This window comes from Periplaneta americana, chromosome 17 (genome assembly GCF_040183065.1).
Source record: "Periplaneta americana isolate PAMFEO1 chromosome 17, P.americana_PAMFEO1_priV1, whole genome shotgun sequence".
Lineage (NCBI taxonomy): Eukaryota > Metazoa > Arthropoda > Insecta > Blattodea > Blattidae > Periplaneta > Periplaneta americana.
This window is the reverse complement of record NC_091133.1, coordinates 26,809,984-26,831,599: the sequence shown is the minus strand read 5'-3', so window position 1 is coordinate 26,831,599 and position 21,616 is coordinate 26,809,984. Positions and strand designations below refer to the sequence as shown.

Genomic DNA, 21,616 nt, shown 5'->3' with positions numbered 1-21,616 from the left:
ATGGCGGCTGTACAAGTTGTGCTACGCTATTAAGATTTGCAAAATTTCCATACTGTCATCTCGCTCAAAGAAAAAAGAGCATAAACAATTTATTTATTGAACTAGTAGTAATAACTGGTCCGTTCATAAGCCATTAACATATTTTGTTATACTGTGCACATTACAAAGAATACAGCAAGACACATCGCCATGACACAACAATGCACGATGCCATTTGTCTGCCAATTCCGCCCTGTACAAGAACCAATCAGATTCACTGTCGGCGGCTGATGAATACTGCCACCACCTCTGCAAGGTGATGGAACTAGTGCGACAAAGGTGGAGCACATATACTTGTTTTTTTTTTTTTTTTTTTTTCTTTTGAAAGATGGAACATGACAGTTAAGCGGCCGAGCTTGGAACTACAGTGCCATGTTGCCAATATGGACTACCACGCTGCCAGCTGATGGAAGGTGCAATAAGTCGTTAAGATGGCTGACGTTAAACATTCATTGACAATTGACGTGAAGGTAAGAAAACAATACCAAAATCGACTGAGAATCAAAGACGAAACGTACCAATGCTAACATTGTGTGCACAATAAATATCGCCAAGAGAGCTATTAAGCACTCGCCACGTGCGAACTGTAACTTTGGCAACTCAACCGTTACCATAGCAACAGTACCACGCTATGTGACATTCAGTTGTTTTTCCGATCTCAACTCTCCTGTCATGTCCCATCTTAAAAAAAAATCAAGTATAGTTAACGAGGTTAGCTACGGGTGGAGTATCAGCGACTTCATCGCTGAAATTCGGAACACCGTGATGCCATCACATTGCTCAGCGCTGAGATTCGGAACATGCTCTAAACAGTTTCCTAAAAGAGATCCTAAAACCAGTAACGGCAACAATAAAGAAAATCATGAAATAGCCTAAACATGTCACTTTTCGGATTTACAGCAGTTCTTTAAATGTTTGAAAGTTCTTCTTGCATAGAGAGACTTATGCTATTTGCCCGCCCACCAGAGCTATATTTTAGCAGCTAGAAAATAGATTTAAAATATAACTGGTTGGTGTGCAAAGAGTGAAGAACAACCACAGAGAACAACCCATCCCGTTGAACCGTCCACATTCTTCTTCTACTTATTTTATAATACGGAAGTGACGTATATGGATATCAAATATGGCTGACACTGAGCAACGTAAACATAGGACGGGTATTGGATCGGATAGATTGTATGAAGGTAAACCAAATATTTTATTAACCAGAATATTAAAAATTGTTGTTAAATTCAATTATAGTTGTATTTTATCTGGTGCACTCCCATTTCAGTATATGTCATTTGTATGGGTCCTTGTTATGTTGAGAGATTTAAGTACTGCAATATCATTATGGCAGTTTCAGAATTGTGGGAAATTAATAAGTTTCCGTCACTGACTTAATGAATTTGAATCAAGAATTCTATATACTACTTTGTGTCATATGTTAGTGTAATATATCATTAGGAAATTTGTCTGAACCATTCATGATGTGTCATAGAATCTATGTACGTGTGGTTGGTGGTTGCCTTATAGATAAGTCAGGACGTTTCTTCAATTGGCACAAAATAACAGTGAAATATAATAAAAATACAAGCATAAATGTCACCCAATGTGATATTAAAGTGATTTATTTAGTCATTTTCAACTGGCTTTAATTTTTGTCCCTTCTCTTTTTTAACTTGGTATGCTGGGAACAAGTAGGCCTATTGTAAGATTCTTTATGCCAATTAGACCTATGCAGAGCATTTTGATATGCGTATATCTTTACTTTCATTGGGATAATAAAAGCGTGAAGCGAAACGTTTTAAAAACAAAATATTTAGCCGATGCACAGTATCAGATTTTTGTAAATTGTAAATTTGAGAACTTAACTGCTTGAACATAACCTACTTTATAGTGCAGACAATTACTATTTAGGGTGTTCATATAAGCTACATCTTATTAACCCATGTAGCCTGATTAAATAGGTATTTTGTCATAGTGTGTTTGGAAAAAATGTGATGCTGTTATCTTTTATTGGTACTCATTAATAAAATTAGGGCCTAGTATCGTAAAAGCAATTTGCACACTTTTCCGCCTTATGTGTGAATATAAAATGTGTGAATATAATATAATATGAAGGTTCACACTGTAGACGTATTGTTTGATAAAATATTAACTTATTTTGTTTTTAATTGAATTGATAACGTTGCTGACAACTAATTTATTACAATAATGAATTAATTAAAGTAAAACGTTTGGTTTGCAGGTGCTTATTTCTTTAGTAGTAGTTAACTTTTGTGTAGACTACTTAAGCCATTTTTCTAAATGAGACGTTGGTTATAACATTAGGGTAATTGCTATTTGAATGTTTGACTATGCCAATAGGCCTGAATCTGAAATTGTTTAATTAAAATGAAAGAAGTGCACTGGGCTCCTGCTACTTCAGTCTGGAATCAATTTAGAATTTGCTGCTTTTGCCTAGGTAGACGAAGTGTTCTCCAAAAAACTGTAGTAATTTATAAGAGATCTTCTATAGCACGCGACACTGAAACTTCGAACTTACATTTATCTAGTTCTACGGTGCGAGAATCTGTGACAGGTTAGGTAGGTTAGGCTTTTGGTATGCCTTGCATACAGTAGACGAATGTGTGACAGATTAGGTTAGTTTAGGCTTTTGGGATGCTTTGCATATACTAAATGAAGTGAAATGTGCCTTTCGCATTCATTTTGAAGTGTTCTACCTCTATTTCGCTCTTAGGTTACCTACACCGATCCATTCTTTACAATTTTTAGCGTTTTATATGAATTCTGTACATTTCAAACTACCTTTCCTCTGAAAATTAGACCATTTTCCCACTTTTTTCGTCAAAAAACCTTCAGTGTCGCATGAGGTCCACATCTGTGGAGTAATGGTTAGCGCGTCTGGCCGCGAAACCAGGTGGCCCGGGTTCGATTCCCGGTCGGCACAAGTTACCTGGTTGAGGTTTTTCCGGGGTTTTCCCTCAACCCAATATGAGAAAATGCTGGGTAACTTTCGGTACTAGACTCCAGACTCATTTCACTGGCATTATCACCTTCATCTCATTCAGATGCTAAATAACCTAAGATGTTGATAAAGCGTCGTAAAATAACCTACTAACCCACACTGAGTAACTAATGATTGTTTTTTTAAATTAGCTTAAGGACACAAAAAAGCATTGTTTTTTTTTTTTAAATTAGCTTGATGGCATAAAAGCACAGAGTAACTAAACTTCTGATTTTTTTTTTAATTAGCTCTAGACCTATGGTATTCTTGTTGTAGGCTGCTTATGAATAGAGGAGCTCTGCAGCTCTGAAAGTTATATTCCTTGTAGAACATTGATTTAAATAGAATTTCATTAACAAAATACAAAGTTCCTCTGCAGACCAGTTCCACTCTAACCTCTACCTAACAAAATCTGTTGTTGAGTGGAGAGAGTCATATTATGCCGGCATACGGTCAGGTCCGTGCACGCTCTCCTATGCAGACTGGTGCCACTCCACCTCTTACCACTTAGCTTTCTCGAGACAGGCGCTCTTCACTACCATCATTAAGCTGGCAGAACGTTATTACCTGAAATTGGTCTGCATAGGAATTCTCTGTACTATATTTATACTAGGATATTTTAGATTATAATTATAACTGTACAATTTGATAATTAAAATATGAAGAAGCTAGCATTTTGTGAAATATAAAATTTAATTCTGACACGTGTCTACACAAAAGGTAAACATTAATGTCCATTTCATTAATTTATTTATGCCTTTTTTATTTGCTGAAAGTAATAAAATACAGATGGCATCGTCAAAAGTATTATCCCGTACAAGATGGAAGTGAAATAACTCTGCAGATTTTCAGAGCGAATAGCTCATGTTGTAATTAAGGGTCATTCCATGAAAATGCGACATTTTCACGAAGAAGAAAAATCTCACGACTCTCTGCTTGTTATATGTATTTTTTTTCGTTATGAATTTTTTTAATCTGACAACAATGATTGAGTAACAACACTTATGTGGGAGGAAAAACATAAAGAAGTTTGTGGTTTAAGAGCGCGAATTATCTATTACAAATCACATATTTGAAAGCACATTTAAGGCAAATAAATCATTACTTCTGTATGTTAAATTGAATTAATAATTAAGTGTTGACCTTTGTTAATAATGATAACGCATGGAAACCATAATACAAAGATTATTTCGTGCTTGATTACAATTATTACAAAGAAAGGTTGAGAGTTCGTGTGTCACGCTCAAATGGACATTTGTTTATATTCAAAACCATTTCATTTTTTTTATTGTTTCATAAATGTAAACGTGAAACACATCACATATTATATGTCTTATATGGACAACATTTCGATTTATGTACAAATTCTACAAAAAAAAAACACGTGACACACGTAACACAATGACTGTGACACACGAACAAAAATGTTATGTTCGTGCGTCACTAAAGTTTATCCTCAAATCCAGTTGTAATTTTTGTTGTTATTGGAAGTCTTTACACCTAAACATAATTAGCAGTGGGATTTCAAAGACTTATTGTTGATTTAGATATTTGTGTGCGTGCGCGCGCGCTTCTGTAGGTTAAACATTCTTGAAAATATGGTTCCATATTATTGTAAGGGTAAAAGGAACTGGTCACTCTACACTATTATCTCCTGGCCTAGTTGCCTCATAAGTGGTGCCTTTTTGTTATCACTTGTGAGGTTCAGATCTATCTTGGGACAATTGACTAAACAACAATAATTGCTATAAAAATATAGTTTGTAGGCCTAAAATTCGTATAAAACATTTAATTTATGTCTAAAGTTCGTATAAAATATTTAATTTTTTTTTAATTCCTTGGACTAAATACTTACAAAAATTGGTTATGTTAATTTGTTTGATATAAAAAATAAGCTTATACATATTTATGGTAAGTAGGTAGCTACCATACTATGCCTATGTATAAATAAATTGGTGGTGTATATATTTGCACATAGGTAAATGGTAATTAAATTTCTGATATGAATTTAAAATTGTTTTAATTAATAACATTAATTACCTTACCCAAGTTATCATTTAGCAATTGTAAAAGATGGGTCTTTTTTAAATTTATGTTAGTAGTTCTATTGATATCATAAGTATTTATACATTTTGAACATTTTTGTGATAGTGTTTGCTATATATCTGTTCCAATAAATCTTTCCATGAAATTGTGATTTTTTTCTGTAAACGCCTCCAGGGAAACTTACTTTCTAGACGGCTCTTGTAATTACGCTCGAGTGACCATAATTTATATAAGCATTTGTTTTGACATTATTAACATGTGGAAGAAAAAAAAAACTTTATCTGCCCCCCCCCCCCCCCCCCGAGAATGTTTGCTTGTTAGATGTATCTGAATTTTTAAATATAGTTTTAAATTATTTATGACAAGTTTAACTTAAAAAATAATTGAAAACTAACAAATCTCTTGTTTCAATAATATGTTTCATGGAAAGCCATGAAAGTTGGTAGAGTTTTATGGTACTTACCCTGAAACGTCTATTTGGGTCTTTCGTTCCTATTTGATCGCTTCAGTATAGATTTGATCCCGCTTGGGCCGATTACCTGGTTGGGTTTTTTCCGAGGTTTTCCCCAACTATAAGGCAAATGTCAGGTAATGTGGCGAATCCTCGGCCTCATCTCGCCAAATATCATTTCGCTATCACCAATCCCATCGACGCTAAATAATCCCGTAGTTGATATAGCGCGTCGTTAAATAACCAAGTAAAAAAAAAGTATAGATTTGGTCTCTTTTACACTTAAGAATCTCTCTACTTTAAACTGTTTTTTTTTTACGTAAACATACCCGCCAACCATTGTTTAACTCAGTGGTCGTCAGCACTCGCTGAAATGGGTTACGGGTGAACAGTGCATCGTAATATGCCCCGTCGTGCAGCAGGAAGAGGGAGAGAGTATACCCACCAGCAGCCACGGATGCGTCATAATGCAGTCCCTTATCCGCGGGTAAGAGACGCTAGCCCGAGGGTGCACTGTGCTGAAGACCGCTGGTTTAACTTTAATAATGAAATGGTGTATCATCGGGCTAATATGATGATGATGGTGATGGTTATGACGGTATGATTGTGGTAATATATAAACGTAAATGAACATTACGTCATAAAAAGTTACTCTATGTCTTATTCACTCCATTTAGTTTTCTGTCAGGTATTTCATTTGATTCTCTTCCCGTTCCTGGGATAATGGTTCGAAGTAATCTTTGATCTCTATTTAAAATGAAATACTTTGGTGTGTTTTGTCAACATTTTGATAGCCATTATTAAAATTTTGTTTCCTTTCCAGCAAAGGCAGTAAAACGGGGAAAAATAAATAGGCCAAACCAAATTACCACATCCAAACATGATCATGGCTTCATACCCATTTGTTGAATCTGTTGTAATACCAAGAGCATAACGCGCAGGAAATATAGGCATACTTAAGATTATGGGTGGCTGCCCTCAATAATAATTCAACATCACACATTGTATTTGTTTATATAGAAGTGATTTATGTACATTGTACAACGCAAATGCGCTGATCGAGCAATAAATAATAATAATAATAATAATAATAATAATAATAATAATTATTATTATTATTATTATTATTATTATTATATAATGTAATGTGGAATAACTCGATTTTGTCCCTTCACATTATACGGATGTCAAATCCGTCTGCTCCTTCTTGGCTGCATCTTCGCGGGCTTTATAGCGCGATTTTGTCGAAGGTTCGCGTTTTAAAGGACCACCACTGCTTTAATAGCCCCTATAAATTCTTCCAACCTTATCTCGATTTTCTCGATATTGGGGACAGTTTGTACACTTGCGTCATAATCTGCTGTCAGTTCGAATATTTCACTAATTTTTCATTTTTCGTTTTCTTAATCACAACCGTTTGCTTCCGTCTTCAGCCGTGACAAGATAGTAAACAGAATAGAACTGTTATCTGTAGACTGAAAGAAATTAATTACACAGATAAATCTCAGTTTACCATAGGTGCAGCTATCGCTTTCCGAACTGAAGATAACAGTGGATTGGTGCTTAACGTAAGTTGCTAGTAAATCGCAATAAACTGTCACGAACTGAATGCAGCGGTACAGTACTTTCGTCACAACAGCTACAGTTCGCAAAGCAATTGTCGAAGGATAAATAAATAAATGGATGAATTTATAGATGAATAAACAAGGGAAACGCACGACTGGGACGGATGCAGCTCCCAACCTATATTAGAGACCTAAAGATCGCCCACAATAGAGCCAGGGCATTGTGAAAGCGTACTAGATTAAATGAACATACTGTACTAGAGTTGAGATGAACCACTTGCGCAGGCGGATTAGTAGGGCTATCCACGAAACTGTTTCTTTTACAATGTAATCCGAATAATATTGTGTACTGTATCATAGTTATATCAACGTTAGGAACAATTGAAAAAATAAGAAGCAAATTTTATTGGCCTGAACATTTTCGAAAAAGACAAAAAAATACCTACACATCCCTGAAACTATGATCAGACGAAAGCCACTTAAGAGAACGAAATAGACCAATAGCTCTTGTTTTGCAGACAGTATGTCTGTACTCGGGATAGGATGCTACTGTGATCATTAGGGCCAGGAAGTTCATGCCCTAAAACCCTACTAAATATGCATGTAAATATGCATTTAAAAACCTTAAAATATGCCCATAAATATGCACTAATAAAATTCTATATTTCTTAATATCACTAATAAATACCGGTAAGTAAAAAATTAATAATAATAATAAATAATAATAATAATAATAATAATAATAATAATAATAATAATAATAATAAGCAATAAGTAAGCAATAAATGTAATAAAATTATAGGTCAAACTAGATGACATTAAACTTCCATTTTTTTTTTTTTGAGAGCAGCACACTACTGTGCCGTGAGATTTGCTAGGTGTGACGCGAAATTTTCAATACTTTTCTGGTAAAAAAATTATAATTTCACCCAATACCAGTTTTAAAAATAGAATATGATGCTTTTATTTTAAAAATACAAACTATGCATTTTTATGTAACATGAAATCAGCTTTGATGAGCTTAAACACGAAAATATGCCACAATAAAATAGATATCATGAAATATTATGCATTTATAAAAATAGCCAAAATATGCAAATATATGCAACATAAAATTTGGTTTGATAAGCTTATGTGTTGATTCGTGAAGATAATGAATCAGCAATTAATTACAACTAATGTAAAAATATATGCAAATTCATGAACGTCCTGGTCGTAGTGATCGTTGTACTGTTGAATACAGAAAATTTGAATACCGGTATGTTAAGAAAATGTGTTTGATTTTAACCTGCTGCCTAAAATATATTTTTGGAAGAAATATATTCTAGACTTTTTAAAAATGTGATTTAATAATTTTACCAGACTTACGAGGAACCCCCGCAGGATATTTGACGTAAAATCTTACGTATCGAGAATTTTAGCTATACCTAATGTAGCTGTAAATTATAGTTTTGTTGCTTCGATCGTGTTACGCATTGAGGTCGCTAGTGTATGCGAAAAATGCTCACACTCGTACCTTTTCATACATTTATTTTCTCACATTTGAAAAGAGCGCTTAACAAGCAGTGGTTAGGCCTACTGGACATAATTGGAATTCATTTGACCCTTTTAACCCTCCTGCTACCAAGAGGTAGAGATATTATTTTTCTCCATATTTCTTTTTGAAATTCCATGTATTTGTCCGTTATGTCTACTAACAATTTTAATTAAAATAACATAAATAATTACTCTAATTTAAGATGTAATTCATATTATTTATGTGGGGTGATCTTGTTACCCCCACTTGGTAGACTGTATCATGACAATTCCAGGATATAAAATTCAATCTGGAGCTTAATTTTCTTCATGCCTGCTCCAGTTTGTTTTATTTTGTGTTAGGCCTATTTATAACAATTTTTATATTATTTATAATATTATAATGATCTTTTGTTTGCAATTTTTTATTTTTTATTTCTGTGTTTTAAGGTTTTAATGAAAGTAATTTTGTAATAAATAATTATTAGTTTAGCCTTTTTTCGAGATCTTCATTTTAGTATAGGTGGTGTTCGAATACAGTATTTGAATTTCAACAAATAACTAAAATTAGATTTATTTGTCTTTTTACGACGCTATATCAACAACTAGGTTATTTAGCGTCGATGGGATTGGTGGTAGCGAAATGGTATTTAGCTATATGAGGCCGAGGATTCGTCATAGATTACCTGACATTTGTTTTACTGTTGAGAAAACCTCGGAAAAAACCGAACCAGATAATCAGCCGAAGCGGAAATCGAACCCACGACCGATCGGAACTCCGGGTCGGCAGGCAAGCGCCTTAGCAGAGTGAGCTATGCCGGTGGCGATTTATTACTTTCATATTTATATTTATTTATTTTTAGGAATACATTTTTATTTTATTTTATTATATTATAAACAAGTGTTTTTGAGTTGCTCATGGTTGTATATATGGTATTCTAATATTTGATTTTCAATAACTAACTGAAATGATTTTCAATTTATATTATAGTACTGTAACTTTCATTGCTTGTAAACGTGTTTTTCACCATGTCAAAATTATGTGGCATTAAGGAGTTTGTCTTGAAATTTACTGTATATGTTACCTTATAGTGTCACCGGTAGCATATCTAAAGTTCATTAAATTTGGTATACGTTTTCAACAAAATGTAACAGGACTTTGCGTTTTTAAAAATAGGATGATTATTTTTTGTAAGTCTGTAATCAATAATACATAAATTGTTTTTATTCCAAATGCATAACGAAGATTGATGTTTGATTTTGATTGGGGTAATTGTATTACCCCCCTTGGTAGTAATAAGTTGTGAAAAACCTTGGTAGCAGGAGGGTTAAATATGATTCATTTTTAATATTTCTACCAGTAAATAGATGTTCTTTTTTGTAAGTTATACCACTCGGCGCGAATTTTAGGCTTGTATGAAACTGTCATTCGGAATATTTCAGTGAACAGATGAGCAGAACTGCAAGTAAGTGTCGCATTTTTCTGTAGAGGAAATTACTTTTTAACAATGGACCGTTCCCAGCAAGAAAAAGCACAATAATTCGCTATTACATTACGAATGCTTTTCAGCCATAAAAAATAAACATAGGTCTACTGTAGACTACAGTGATGAACTTAATTCGAGTCGGCTTCCAGATTCTGAAAACCCCTTTTTCGTAGAAGAAACTTATGCTTGTACACAATTTTTGGTAGGTGCTGTGTTCTGCTTCACGGGTTACACATTCAAATGTCTTTGATTACAGGAGATATCTAAGAATTGATCTTGATATCTGCAGATTAGTCGGCTTGTACATCCAGCCCCGGCTGATCACTCAGTAGACTAGGCTTGGGCGCTATTAGCTCAAGTGATCACTACAGATTTCCCCTTAACTCCTCACTCCACCTTCCCTGGCTGAGACGAGTCGCTCTGTTTTAAGCACTGCTCAGTGACTGATTGCATCATAGCTTTTACGAACTGTATCTCTCGCTAGTTGCTTGAAATTCACCAGTGATGCAGTGTCCACTGTGTGTTTGTTTATACGTAAGGCAGTATAAGCGGGGGCTTTCAGAGTTGTTCTGTTCCACTTCCCCGTTGTGTCCAGGACTGCAGTAGACGCTCATATAAATTTGTCTTCTTCCCCTCCTCCATATCATCATCATCGTCATATAGTCGCACCTTCATTCTATAATACCTACTGGACGAAGGTCTCGCGTATGAGTATTAAATTATCTCTCATTTCTCTGACCTGGTGTTTGGAAGAATGGTGATAATTAAGGTTATGAATTTGATTACGTATAAATGAAAAAAAAACCTAAAACAAGGCATTTATAACCCAAAATTCCTTCAGAAATGCCCTAAAACTATTAAAGATCTAGTTGCAGTATAATAAAGTTACATAAGTTTCCAAAATTCAAAGTCTAAACGATTGTCAGCTAACAGAGCCTTATACAAGGAAAATGTCTTTGCACTGTGAATTTAGTAGACCACCTTTCAAAAGAGGAAGTATTGTGATGATTTCACGGAAGTACACGATTTTTAAGAACTGTTATATCGAGAAATTGGAGTCTGTCGGTGTATAGTAATTTATCCTAAACAATTTGATGGATTTTACTTATGTTCATGATGTGTGAATTCATTCAGAATTATGCACGTGGAATACGTAATAATTTGTACAAAAAATTAATGTCTTTATTTAAAAGAAAATAATATGATATAGGAAAAATTGGATGAAGGATTTTTAATGCCTCCTCTTTTTTTTACACAAATAAGATCATGTATTAAATGAAATGGTTTAGATTAGAATGTCTAAAAAATGTTTGTGTCAATAAAATTACTTACCGTACATAGTTGTATGTCGTATCGAAAAATCGAATTTAGTGGGGGGTGGGGTTGAAGGTATCCACATAAATCAACAAAATTAACTTAATTCCAACCATTATGGAAATGAGCAAAAAAAAAAGACGATTTCCTTAAAAACGTACAGAATTATGTGACTAATAAAACTTATAAAAATGAAAATTTTGTGTCGTAAGTGTAGGCTGTAAATATACACACCATACATACAGAAATTACTTTGAAGCATTATAAAGTAAAATTCACTGTTACGGAATATACCAATGTATTGTTTGAAAAACAATTTATATGCTTAGAATCCTGTTATAAATAACATATTTTGTAATATTGTTATCGATTTTGGAATAACCGGCGTGATCTAGGGGCAAGCGAACAGGACTCTTGCTCTGACTGCACTCGCTAGGATTCGAATCCTGCTTAGGCTGATTACCTAGTTGATTTTTTCAGAAGATTTTTTCAACTGTTAGGCAAATGTCAGGTAAAACCATTGCGAATTCTCGGACTCATCTCGCCAAAATACCTTTGTGCGAGATCGTGCGTATTTGCTTGGTTTCCGCACAAAACCAATCCGCGGTAAGTCTAAAATTCCACATTCAGTATTCCCAACCGAACACACATAACAATTTCCCTCTTCTTACCGCTTAAGTGACATATTGATTTTACTGCTTTAGGCTTTTAACATATTTTTAGAGACGTTCAATATAGTAATAATTATAAATTGGAAACTTACCACTGCAATTTCACCTAAATTGCACTGTTAATTAATGTTTTTAAATATTTGCAAAAATTAAGTAAACTCTACAACTCCACTAAAGTTACTGCATTCGTGATGCATGTAACATTAAGGAAGCCGTTTGTTTTAAATTCGCATTTATAGACTGGGGGGGGGGGGAAGACAGACGTATATCACGGCCTCCTGCAGTATAGTAAACACAGGAAACATTTTAAAACAACAATGTTGAAGATAGATATTTTTGTTTTCCAAATTTGCCGTCATTGAACAGAAAGCAAGATGGAGATTTCATTGCAACTAATTAGAAATTCCTCTTTCAACTACGTTTCGCTTTTTCAAACTTTTCCTCGAACATGAAAACTTCAACATACCGCTCTTGTAACGCATATTACTATTACGATATCACCGATTCCATTGACGCTAGATAATCGTGCTGTTGATAGGCGTATTTAAATAACCGATAAAGATGTCCGATTTTCACCTATACAGGGTGTATAAAATATGGGAAAGCTCTGGAGAATTGATAAAGAACCTGAAAACACGAAACAAAATTAATATAAACATATGGTTAATTTCGCTTAGTTTTTTAGTTACAGTCATTGTTTGTGGTGTACATAATATATATGATGATAAACAAGCCATATGTAATTTTCTTCTGTATTCAAGTCGTTCTTGATTTGTTTTTTATTCAAAGCCACCTGATGACATAACAAAATAAACACAAGGCATATGCTAGAACTTTTATTGATAATAATAGTGAAAAATTGTTATTTTGAGTGTAATAATTAATTACATTACAACTAGTGCTCAAAGATGGAGTACTATAATCAGGAAATGGAAAATATGCACCTGATGTATGGACGAGCTAATTGCAATGCAAATGAAGCAAGGCGTTTGTATGCTGAACAATTTCCTAATAGACAATTTACCCAACAACAAGACGTTCCAAAGAATACATGACCGTCTTGTGGAAACAGGCTTTTTTAAAAAACGTGTTTCAGATGGTGGAAGACCAAGGAGCACCAGAATACATAACTTAGAGGAACGAGTCCTCAATCATATTGAGGATAATAACTGGAGCAGCACCAGAGCTATAGCAACACTCGAGAATGCGAGTTATATGGCAATGTCCAGTGTGAAGAATTCTACGAGAACAACTCCTTTTTCTATATCACCTTCAAAGAGTCCACGGTCTTAGTGAAGCTGACTTTCCACCCAGAGCAGGATTTTGTACCTGATTACAACAAACTTGTATTCAGGATCAACACTTTCTCTCTGCTATAATTTTCACGGATGAAACGAAGTTTAAGTATTGTAAGTGGTAAATTAAACTTTATCATCACAGATATTATGTAGGCCTACACTGCAAACAATGAATGTAACTAAAAAAACTAAGCGAAATTGGCCATATGTTTATATTAACTTTTTTGCGTATTTTCAGGTCGTCTATCAATTCCCCAGAGCTTTCCCACATGTTTTGATATACCATATATAGCAAAAGATTATTATATGAATAGCTTTTGATATGAACTGTACAAAATTAATTACACCGATCCTTTTTAAACTTATTTGTAATTATACACAAATGTTGAGTCCTCTTCTGTATGTGTTAAAAGAATTCGTTTTAATTTTACTTTCTGTTTTTCTTTAAAGTAAACAAACCAGTTTTCCTGTAAGAAATAGTTTGGAATGTTACATATTTTATGTATTTTCTATACATTATATTATAATTGGAAGCATTTTTTTTTTTTTTTTCTTTCAATTTTGTAGTGAACAAAAATGAATAATCTGGAAATTAATCTCCAACCACGATGTTTTTTATTTGGTCAGTGATATGTAGACATTGCTGCAAGCTCGAGGTTGTGCATTCCTAATTTTAACATTCCACTTTGTATAACATTTCCTGTGTCAACAGCAATTGAAACTGGAGCAACAGACAAACTTACGGCTAGCAACGTGCTGGTGCTTGTGAAATACTTTGGTCCCGAAATGCCCAAAAACCATATTAAAATTATCAAGACCTCTTAATTCTATATAGTAGGTGTACAATTATTGAAGATATGAGAATGAGATAGTCCAAAGTCACATGAAAAAGTAATTTTAATATAATTAAAAATATAAACAAAAAATAATTTTTATAATTATTCATACTATACCGAATTTCACTGAAAACCTTTCATTGTAAATGGAAGAGGGGTAAAGACAGATCACATATGATGACATTATCACGGGTTGTTACAATTTTAAGTATACAGTGGCATTTACAAACTTAATGAAGTTCAGTTCAGTATTCAGGAGTTAAACTACTACCGTAAAATAGTGATATTTGAAACACCGGGGTTATTTGAAACACTTTTACCATATAAAGTGTCACACTGCTTTTAAATTTCCTTCCAATTGTTTTGTGGCCAACTTAGATGAAAGCCAGGAAGACATTATTCATCATCATGAGATGGAATATCATAATATAAGTGATTTTAAATAGGTATAATTATAAAAGTAATAAGTAACTAAAAATTATAGCTTATGATACTTATAGTATAGAGCATAAATTATATGGATGAAATAAAACTTGTAATCAAACTTAACCTCACTTATTGTAATACTTACTCTAAAGGCCACACCTAGTCTCCTTTAATATTCATTCTGCAATTATTAGAATTATTTATAATGGATTAATGTCGGGTTACTTGAAACATTTAACAGAGTAATGTAGATGAGAATGGTGATGTGAAAATAATGTGCATGCGAACTGTTGGTGAATCAGGGAAAGTCTCCAGAACTGATGAATCTGATGTGTCATTTGTAGATATGAATGTATCCTACTTAAGATTTCGTAAATTCCGTGAAATTTTTTATTTAAGTTTTAGTGGTTAAAAGGTGTATCCCTTTACCATTAAAATTTTAAATGTTTAAGCTTGCCCTAGATACATTTGACTCATGTTCATAGAAATGTTACTTGTATCCCTTTGCTTCTGTCCCCCTCATATGAGTCCAGAGAACCTCTGTACCTATATGAAAGAGGATAAATTGAATAATTCACACCATGCCCCACCTGTGACATTTAACTGTCCCTCCTGTGACAACAATTAATTTATATTTTGCATGTACTCGTAAATGTAATTATTCTTATTTTATGCAAATCATTGTAAAGTACAACTCCTCTTGTATCAGTCTGAAAGTGTTTTGAATTTCTTTTACCAAGCACTTCACAGAACTTCAATAAAATTTCATACAGTGTCATGCTTGATGTCAATTTTTGATACCCGTGACAAGATTTCAAAACTGAATAGTATTAAAACTGAGGCAAAGATTTCTTTAAAATAATGGAAGATTTTAATACCAAGAATGCATATCATGTAGTAGTTTATTTTTATTGTTATTTAATTAAATATTTGCCATATGAGCAGAGAAATGTAATGCAAATGTCCCACCTGTGGCAGTGGAATAGACCAACAGCAATCTATACTTGGCAAGATTATAAAATCAATGGGGAAATTCTAACAGAACTCAACGTCAAATCAGTCACTAACAAAATTAAAAAATATAGAGAAAATTGGATCCGACATGCACAGCGCATGGAAAGAAACAAGCTAGCATTCCAAATTGTGAAGTAGGCTATGGGCTACATTTACATAGAAGAAGAATCCAGGGCAGACTGGTGAAAAGATCTCTCGACAGCTACTGAGACCGGAACAGATCACTAGGCCTATACCTTGGATGCACTATGATGATGATGATGATGATGATGATGATGAAAAGTTAACACTTCTCAGTTTTGGCATCTCATGACATTAATTATTGTGTTAGCCTATGTTCGTGCGCTTACGATTTCGTTTCTGATGGATTTATTTATTTAGGATTGTGGATAATTTAAGAACAATAGCTGTATTACTTCATAATGATAAATGTATCTAACGTAAAAAAAAAACAAACAAACAAATTACAGTCTCTTACGTAACCATCATTTAAAAGCCAAGAAGGGCGCTTAAACATGGCGGGCTGTCGGTTCGGAATCGAATGATTAAAACAAATGCATAAAAATAAAACAATTTTTTAAACTCCTAGTTCTCCTACGAACTTCCTGGACTCTGCTACTCTGGCAGTATGAAGATCTGAGATTGGGGTATGTGTAAGGCGGAATACATTACTCCCGATTATATGATGATGATGATGATGATGATGATGATGATGATGTTGATGATGGCTAGCAGAGTAAATTTTGATGTGGGCGATCAGTTTGTTTATAGTGCTCTAAATCGAAAAACGCGGACCCCCTAACATCTCGTCCGAATAAAAGTACTTTAACGGCAGGTCTCTCTATTGCCCACAGCAGGGTTTAACCCGCGAACTTCGGATCTAATGGTAAGCTTGGTACAACCCGACCACGTAAAATGACTTATAATGTAGAAGTCATAATTTAGAACTTAATTGTACAGTTTTACTTCTTGTATTTTGTAAACATTTGTTTTAGAAATAGGGACGTGTAACTTATTAGTATCGTTTGAAATATTCAATAAGAGTTACTAAAGAATTACTGATGAACTAAGTTTAATGATATAATTTCATGCATTTTGCATTTTAAAATCTGTATATAGGTAGTCCTTCGCAAATATACTGCTTTATATTTTAATATGTAGTGCGGTCTGATTTGAAATAAGAAATGGACAGTAGACAGAGGAAGAAGAGAGCTAACCGTGTAGAAGACGAAAACTTGGCAAGTTTATCGTAGCCCAAAATATCGCGGTGATTGTGAGCTGAACACCAGCTGCTGGGGTTTCTGTGTTTTACAATGTTGGGATCATCAGTACTTGTAGAACCTCGCCTGTGGAAATAGTGTGCCGTGCTTGGGAACAGGATCATACCGGTATCGTGGGGATGTGAAAGATTATAATCATCAACAGAGGAAATATAATTATTATTGTTAGGTAAGTACATGGGTTTACGTAACTTTTTTACGAGAAGCAGTTAATTTTGCGCACTGATTCATTATACTACGAAACATTTTCTCAACATTTTTAATTCAGCGGTAACAACGATAATTGTCTCTTCTGAGTCTAAAACTAAATCTTGTATGTGAACTATTTTGTTTTTGTAGTGGTACTAAATTTCGATCTGTTGTTTTAATCTGAACTATTATATTTGTTAGAAATACTGTAAAGAAGTTGTGATTTGAGCCGTGTTAGAAGTAAAACTGCTTTGTCATGTAACTTTAATGAATACAAAAGAAATGTCTTCTTTTGCATGTGAACTGACAATAACGGTAAATGACATAGGTTCTTATGTTTTTCACGACACTGTTGCCATTTATCAAGCACATGCTAAAATCATAATGAACAATTCATGGAAGTACGAAGTGGTCAAGCAAATAGGATCATGCTATGATTTTAGGATTGTAGTAGAAGCACCGTTGTGCCAAAATGTCATAATGCATGTATTTATTATACTTACATATATTAGTATATTTTGCGGTAAAAATAGACAGTTTAAGAGACAAGAAAATATAATTTGCCAGGTTTCCGTTATGATTAAAAGGGACCATTATGTAGGTTTGAATAATTTCAAGGAAAAATTGTTCCGGGGCTGGGGTAGCTCAGTCGGGAGAGCATTCGTGCGCTAAGCGAAGAGTCCCGAGATCGATACCCGGCCTGGAACAGTTTTTCCTTGAAATTATTCAAACCTGCCTTAAAGGGAGCTAGTACCTGAAAGCCAGATTTGCATGTATTAGGTGTTAAATTTAACTCCAAGACAGATTTTTTCGGAGTTTGTCTGTCTTCGTAAATGATAACTCTCGCTATAAAATCATATTAAGTTGGAGGATTTGTGATTTTTATTTCGCTATTCCAGGATTTTAGTACCAACCTTATAGCTATAAAGGTGGTTGTGATATAATAATATTGATAATAGTGCCTAAGGCTGATATTACACTGTCAAAGATCTTCTACAAAATATATGCCAGTGTAATGGATTTCCTTTTATAAAAGTTTCTTTAGTGAAAGATCTGTTGTAAAATGTAAGTGCATCTTGTTATCTTTTATAAAAGATCTAACTAGCTTGAAATCAATATGGCGAAACGTAAATACAGTATTGTTGGACTATTATACGATCAGAATACTGATATAAGAATATGAAGCAAATGAAAAATGTTAGACAGTGTGTTTCGTAAGTTCCGCATATTATTTTTACATTTAAACGGATATATATATTTTTTTTCGAAAAACGCTCGAACACGTCAAACCTTATATTTCAAACGGCACTTTTTCACAGAAGCAACCCATTTTTAATATCACTTTTGTTCGACTTATAACGTTACCACAAGCATTTTTAAATGACACCCTATGTGTTTCTTTATATCATCTGAAAGAGAATCTTCATAAATGTATGTCAACCAAAGATTTCATTCTTTTAATTGAATTTGACGATTGTAGAACTTGTTGAATTACAAACAATATACATCTCGTAACACAATTTTGTCACAAATTGAATTATATAACTTCAATATTTGGCACTTATAATTAAGAATAAAATTGTTAGTAATTTCTCTAAAACGAATAAATTAATTTCTCTGAGTCAATACAGCAGATGTTCAATTAATTAAATTTTATTTATTTATTTTATTTTATTTAATAATATACATAAAAACGCTACATGAAAGTACTCTCAAAAGAGCAAAGGTCGTGTTCGGGGACGGTTCCGTTTTGATAAAACGACTTGAATATGACATAAAATTTTACATGATTCATGAACATCTGTTTTTTTCTGAATTAAAATGTAAGATTCTGATACCAGAGTTTGTTCAGAATGTTTTCCATTTAAAGACGCATGATAAAGATGCAGCACAAATTCCTTTTTCAACATTTTCGTTTACTGCTGATGGTATTTTTCTACACTCCATTTGTATTCTTCTTTTCAACTGGTCTATATCAGCAGGCTTCGTAGCAAATACCTTACATTTCAGATAACCCCATAGAACATAATCAAGAGGGAAAAGATCTGACGATCTAGCTGGCCACTCTACATGTCCTCTTCTTCCGATCCATCTATTAGGAAACACCTCATTCAGATATTCCCGTACAGGACCAGAGTAATGAGGAGCTTGCTGATACCAGATGAAATCATATGGTAAGTCTGAATCCTGAAGGTTTGGGAGAAGAATGGCAAGGGCTGATATAAAATCTTCACGCAAAAATTCTAAATACCGGTCCCCATTAAGTGTGCAGTAGAACCTCTATTATCCGTGGTAATGAAAGGGGTGAACTGAACGGTTAATCGAAAAAATCGGATAATCCATACCGATACCATAAAAGATTTTCATAAATTAAGTGCATAATATATAGGTCTAATTTTCTCCATGGTCTTGTGTTTATCATGCTAGTTAGAAGATCAGAAGTTAACTAATTTAAGTCCGGTTTTAAGGGTCAAGGGAAATCCTTGTGATGGTTGTCTACTGTCTGAATATATAGGAATGGGCAAATCGCAATATAGCAAACGTAGAAGCTCCGCCCACCACCCCTTCCACATTTCCCCTACTAGCTCAACAGACACTGTACGTGATAGGTGAGTGTTGTGTCGAATGCACATTTCATGTGGGTGGGGATAACTTTCCCTGCTGGCGTTCGCTGTATTGCGATTTATTCATAGGAATAGAGGTCTCGTGTTGTAGATTTACATTGATACTCGTACTTTATACACTTTATTCTCGTTTTTTTTATTAATTCGCGCGACAGCTGTAACGCCAATCTCATATTCTGATTCGACATGGAATAAAGTTTCTGCTTTCGCAGCCTCTAAATTATTTTCGCTTTTTTCATAACGTAAGTTATACAGTACGGTCACTTCAAAAGTAGGACAAGGACTGAATGGTACACGAATTTTACAATTGTGTGGAAGTTCTTGGGGTCATTACATTGAAAGCAGATAGTGACTAATTTATAAGTTGGGAAAAACACCCCCCCTCCCCACCAAGTAACTCTATAGGACTCCATATTTTGTTCTGCAGCGAAAAAAGAGAGTGTGAGAGAGAGAGACAGTCGGATAATCCACCGATCGGTTAATAGGGTGTCGGATAATCGGGGTTCTACTGTACCATCAAAAAAGTAAGAGCCAAAAATTCTGTATCCTAGAATCCATGTCCATACATTTACTTTTTGGGGAAACTGCGTATGTGTTTTTACTATCCAGTGTGGATTAGTTTCTGACTAGTACCTGCAATATTGTCTCTTACTTCTCCAATTGAGATAAAATGTGACACTATTGGAAAAAAGCAAACGATACAAAACGAGGGTCTCTATCGCAGAGGTTGGTTATTTCCTCACAGAATTGCAATCTTTTATCTCAGTCATTTTCAGTTAACTCTTGCAAGGGTTGTACTTTATAAGGATGATATTTAGAACGATGCAGCATTTTCCAGATGGTTGTTCTCGATACATCAAATGTAGATTGTAATTCATGAAGTGAAATTGTGGATTGTATTTCACTGTTAGCAAAATGTCTAGCTCCAAATCTTTATTAGTTGTCGGTCTATTACATCTTTTACGTCTCCGACATATACATGTTCCCTGAATTTGTTTTCTATTTTACTCACAGTAGATTGATAAATAGGAGATCGATTTGGGTCTGTTTCTTTGAAAAGTATACATACCTCCTTTTTTGTACATTTTCTGTCACATATCCAATCATTAAAATTTCAATTCTCTCATTTTCACTTAAGAACATCTTTATTTTCTATTAATTTCAACAATTAAACTGCTTCTATAACACCAGGAATCCCAACTATTTATTTGGTTACCATAACAATGTTTAGTATAAAAACAATTGATAGTTTGTGTAGCGATACAGAAAAAAAGCAAATCTTTCAGATGATGCGAATAAAAATATAGGGTATCATTTAAATAGGTTTTCGATACTATCACAACTCTCATAACAATAATCATATACATGTTTCCTTAATGTTAAAAAGTTTCCTTCAAAATATAAGATTTGACGTGTCCGAGCGTTTTTAAAATCCGTTTAAATGCAAAAGACAATATGTGGAGCTTACGAAACACACTGTATAGCACAAGAACATGGACTACCAAAACAGAAGTAAAAGACAAGAAGTATACCTAAAAATTGCAAAGACTATAGCTGTTGTTCTAGACAATGCACAAGTCTGGACAAACTGAAAATTATCTTCATTTTCAAATAATTTATGCAACTTTTCAAGTCCTGGCATTATAGCTCTTTTTGTAAGTTTTGATGGATACTTTTCTTGTGACGTCCTGCAATCCATGTTTTCACCCACAGGTGTTTCCATTTCTTTTCTGTTTCATTTTCAGCAGTATGCGTATTGAAATATTTTAAGCTAATTGTAGCTAAAGAAGCATAGTACACTTCTTAATTCATTTATGCGTATTTGTGATCAAAAAGATTTTGTTTTATTTTACTATCAATGGAGGTTGATAG

At 33.8% G+C, this 21,616-nt stretch overlaps 1 protein-coding gene across 4 annotated transcripts in view; it reads left to right on the top strand.

Moving 5' to 3' along the window:
• The first annotated feature begins 1,081 nt into the window (after positions 1 to 1,081).
• The window catches only part of atl (atlastin GTPase), a 174,555-nt gene continuing 154,020 nt past the window's right edge, over positions 1,082 to 21,616 (top strand). The window contains exon 1 of one of the 4 annotated variants that reach the window (XM_069817415.1): positions 1,082 to 1,223. In XM_069817415.1, the coding sequence (XP_069673516.1) occupies positions 1,163 to 1,223 (61 nt within the window). In that variant the 5' untranslated portion in view covers positions 1,082 to 1,162. Of the gene's footprint in view, positions 1,224 to 16,954; positions 17,101 to 21,616 lie in introns of those variants that run through there. The other 3 variants (XM_069817412.1, XM_069817417.1, XM_069817414.1) reach the window with 3 other exon arrangements.